We start from the raw sequence: 4,292 nt of genomic DNA, 5'->3' as shown, positions 1-4,292 counted from the left end.
GTAGGGCTAGACGAGATTAGAGATATTCTATCATTTCCATAGTGATAGGAAATAAACAACTTACAGCTAACCCAAGATTACTTCACGCAAAGTTAAATCGTGTAAAAGTTGTTGTGTTATAATTTCAATATACAATACTCCCCAAAATAAACAAAAACAAGAATATCAGATTTTGATAATTGTTCCAAACAGCCGAATGTTTTAAACTACGATAATCCAGACTACAGAACTAGTATACTGTCAGTCTATCACATTATTCAGGTTTCCGGGCCATTGACAAGTACAACGGCAACACACACGTGACAATAGTGTTTTCTGCAGACGTCTTGGATTCCAAGATTTCGATGATACTGTAAAAAATGGGAGAAAAATGATCATTAAAACGCGTGTCATTGTAATTTGTAATTTCAAAGTCAAGGTTATATGACCATCTGGGACAAATTGTTATTATCAGTGTTGTATCAATTTCGTTTCACTGGCCCCTATAAGTGGTTTGGCATTTTTTTTATTTGCGTGTCGTTCGCCCTTCGTTTGCTTGTTTGCAAACACTGTTTTCATCTCGCCAGTGAACTGTATGGTAACAGTTTCATAAAAGTGGAATGAAGCAAGATCCGAGCAATGAACTGTCAATAAGTCACTGCGATTATAACGACTTGTTGAAGAGTAAATTTATTGAATTATGCAAATCAGACCAGTCAGCCATGTAGACCAAGGGTTATTAGAATAGTTTGCGATCTAAAACTCCTTTTTAAACTGCCTCACCTAGTTTGGAGTTCATCAAAAACTTTGTCGCCGTCGTCAGGATTCTTTCTCAAATACTCCTTACACTCGGAGTACGTCTTCATTAGTGCAATAACACTTGCAACTGATTGGTCATTCTTAATAGCCAGACTGGTGTCCCTAAAAATAGATAGAATCACTTGAGATAAAATGTATACCCAGTGTGGTAATGTGGTTATATTGGTATCACTTAGTCTCAATAGCAAACCTTCGTAGCCTTTGCAAGCTAAGAGGAAATCACCAGTAAGGCGAAATCAAAACAATTCAGATATACAACTGGGTTCACAGGCTGAGTAAAGGGTATGCTTGTCAGGTCGACAGTCCAGCTTACTGTGGAGGCTAAGGTATGCTTGTCAGGTCGACAGTCCAGCTTACTGTGGAGGCTAGGGTATGCTTGTCAGGTCGACAGTCCAGCTTACTATGGAGGCTAGGGTATGCTTGTCGGGTCGACAGTCCAGCTTACTATGGAGGCTTGTACTACTTGTCCCTTGCGATACCTCTCTCATCATAATATTACATGTAGATATTGTTTCAGAAAAAAAATTGTGATCAAAATAATATCATACCTAGATTCAACGATAAAGACTTGCCTGGTGACATTGTTGACAAATTATGATAAATATATTTCAGAATATGTATATACTTCATATTTACCTTTCCGAGTCTTTATAGGGTAGTTGAAGTTCACGGAATGTGTCTTCGCCGTCTAAAATTTTCGCCCACTGCCCTTCACGACGGTTTTTATTCATCACTTTTTCTTCGAACTGCAAAACACAGAAAGAGTAAAATAACTTAACTTTAAAGTATATGCAAATATGACGAAACGTAGATAGTTTCTGTATATACTAAACATAGTGTGCTTCCCTGCATCATATTATTCTTGCCATTGGCAGCTCTTTGTCGGCAGAAGCATAGCGCCACCGACGGTAAGAATGTGGACTGAACATATAATCGTACTTTATTATAGTCAAACATTGCACCACCAACGGTCAGAATGTGTACCGCAATTATATTCTATACTGAACTGTGCCAAATACATCATTGTACGATAAATCATATTTAACATACGAGATAGCTTGATGAAATAATTGTGTTTAAAAAGGTGGAGACAATATAAGTAGTCAACAGTGATTATTATGTCGTAATCGACCGGTAAATTACACAATCATGCAAATCTAAAATCTACACTCGACCATTTTTTTTCTAGAATCCTATTCGTAAATATCACCCGTGATGATTGATTTCCACCGAAAACGGAGCATGCTTCACGATGACAAAAAAAATGAATAATACAAATACAAATTAGGGTACCTTCTTCAGTAGATCGTTCATTTGTTTGCTCTTTTCATTGTCGCTATCTTCTAACTTTGTGGAATAGTAGGTATAGATTGCTAGGCAACCACCAGGTCGTAAGATTCTTTCCACTTCCTTGTAAAATTCGGCCATATCAAACCAATGTATTGCCGTGCCAACAGTGATTAAATCAACCGTTTCTGATTCTACAGGTATGTCTCCACAACTACCGACTCTGTACAATCAAAGAAGTACTGTCATTCACTGTGTAGAGTTGTCAACTTTCGTCAATCAACAGTAGATGAAAAAATACTAGATACTTGCAATATTTGACGAGTGACAGACTAGACATCTTCTCTATGGGACCTTTGCCTGTCCGTACTGTGGAAGGAAACCTGGGGAAACCAGTGCTAACACGGCTTGAATTCATGACTCTTTTTGGCGACCATGGCCTCATTTCCATGTGACGATGGCAGTCAGTCGTCGAAATAGCTAAAGTGGTTGTTTTTCTGAGTCAATATACAATATGACCAGAGCTAAAATTAAATTTAAATCTTAATGTTGTCCTAGGGATACTGTCAAACTTTCTTTAAAAAAAAGATAAAAAAATAAACATTTCGCTTTCGTTCAAACTTGCTACATAAACCTCATAATATTAACATACTAACTTGAAGTCGACGTTTGGTGGCGCTGTTGAATTCTTCGCAAACTCGATTTGATCTTCACTGATGTCAACTCCCAGTACTTTTTCTACGTCATCAGCCAATATAATAGTACTCTGACCAGAACCACAACCAACATCAACGGCAAGTTTTAACTCCCCTAGCTGTTAGAAAAAACAATATTAGTATTATTATTTTATTGTCATTTATTTCTTGTGAGAAAATGCGCTACACGTGCGTCTCAGCGCATTGTACAGACTGAAGTTATAGAATTGCAAAAGTAAAGAAATAACAGCACACACAGAGGGGCTAAGTATAAAACCGATCCACTAAAATAATTCACACTTATAAAAATAAAAACATGGGATATGAATAATTCCACACACATGATTAATACTAGTCTAGCGAGGACCATATATATACAGTATAAAATTGCTAATCTAGTAGCCCAAAGTAACAAACATATCTACGTGTATCGTTTAGACTTGGTATACAACTCTGTGTGATGTCCACAAATTCACTGGCGAGGGATAGCTAGGTATCGATGCAATGTATGGTCGTAGTAACTAGTAACCTTTGCTATCAAGTAGGACCCCCTTCAAACTAGGGTGGGGTTAAATGTAAATGATATAATGACATGTCACTTCTTGGGTTATACATTTTTGGGTGCTAGTCTATATAAATTTTGGGAAGGTTAGTCGTAATTGGTGTCATCCAATTGGTCTAAAATGGTTTAAACGGCGAGTGACTCAACCCCTCCCACGGGGGGGGGGGGTATGACGTCACGCTAATTATTCATTCACTCATTATGAATTTACAATGTAGTTTACCTACTACGGAAAAGTTCGATTCACGAGTATGTGTACACTCAGTCGTAAAACAAGACACCCTTTTACGGCACCGTCCACCTTCGTTGTATCAGCGGGAAAAAACCAACAGCTCTATAGCTTGGAAGAAAGGGTCACTAATATATGTAAAATTCACATAAAATGGCCAAGATTACCTTCTGCTTAGCATAGGACACAATTCTCTTTGCCACGTCTTGTGGGTAAGAGGGTCGGAGATTCTTGTAGTCTCCAGCCATTTCAGACCCTTTAAAAAAATCAGTATAGGCTTCTCGGGGTGCTTCTAATGTTGCCGCCATTTCTATTCTTCTTTAATACACTGGAAAACAGAATGAAAATGAGAACTATGTACCAAAATTTGCATGTTAAAATCCGCACACCTGTGTTTCGATGCCTTGTAGAGGATAGGCTCCTAGACATTTTGAGCTAGCAAATAGGATATTGCAAGTTGCAATTGGAGCTAACTGTCAACACATGTTTACCATGTGACAGCCAATAGATACACGTAGATCATGTGACGTACAATTGAAGAAACGTTAAGTCATTTCATAAGCACAATCATGTGGTTTTGGTTTCACTAAGTGGTTCATCTTTTCCCTTCAAGTCGAAACATGCACGCTCAACATGTTAACAAATCCCAATACGATAAGCCTCCAGTGATTGGCCGTCATCGCCAATGTTTGGATATTGAATTTTCAATTGTATTCTCGTT

The 4,292-nt window shown here is 37.9% G+C and overlaps 1 protein-coding gene across 1 annotated transcript; it reads right to left on the bottom strand.

Moving 5' to 3' along the window:
• Positions 1-253: 253 nt before the first annotated feature.
• LOC144451695 (putative methyltransferase DDB_G0268948) lies at positions 254-3,879 on the bottom strand. The gene is made up of 6 exons (XM_078142597.1): positions 3,739-3,879; positions 2,742-2,899; positions 2,092-2,308; positions 1,435-1,544; positions 763-900; positions 254-350 (listed from the first exon to the last, which is right to left on the bottom strand). Exons 1-6 carry the CDS (start codon positions 3,877-3,879, stop codon positions 254-256), a joined length of 861 nt encoding a protein of 286 aa, XP_077998723.1.
• Between the last annotated feature and the right edge of the window lie 413 nt (positions 3,880-4,292).

This window comes from Glandiceps talaboti, chromosome 21, assembly GCF_964340395.1.
Source record: "Glandiceps talaboti chromosome 21, keGlaTala1.1, whole genome shotgun sequence".
In the NCBI taxonomy this organism is placed as follows: Eukaryota; Metazoa; Hemichordata; class Enteropneusta; family Spengelidae; genus Glandiceps; species Glandiceps talaboti.
The sequence above is the reverse complement of the archived record's forward strand: the minus strand, read 5'-3'. Positions and strand labels throughout refer to the sequence as shown.

What these genes read in the sequence shown, in the direction of transcription:
- LOC144451695 (XM_078142597.1), bottom strand. Translation starts at nt 3,879, where the DNA reads ATGGCGGCAACATTAGAAGCACCCCGAGAAGCCTATACTGATTTTTTT. An exon ending in CCACCAAACGTCGACTTCAA is followed by an intron (nt 2,309 to 2,741) that starts GTTAGTATGTTA and finishes TTGATTGTACAG; the next exon opens with AGTCGGTAGTTGTGGAGACA. An exon ending in TGAACGATCTACTGAAGAAG is followed by an intron (nt 1,545 to 2,091) that starts GTACCCTAATTT and finishes TGTGTTTTGCAG; the next exon opens with TTCGAAGAAAAAGTGATGAA.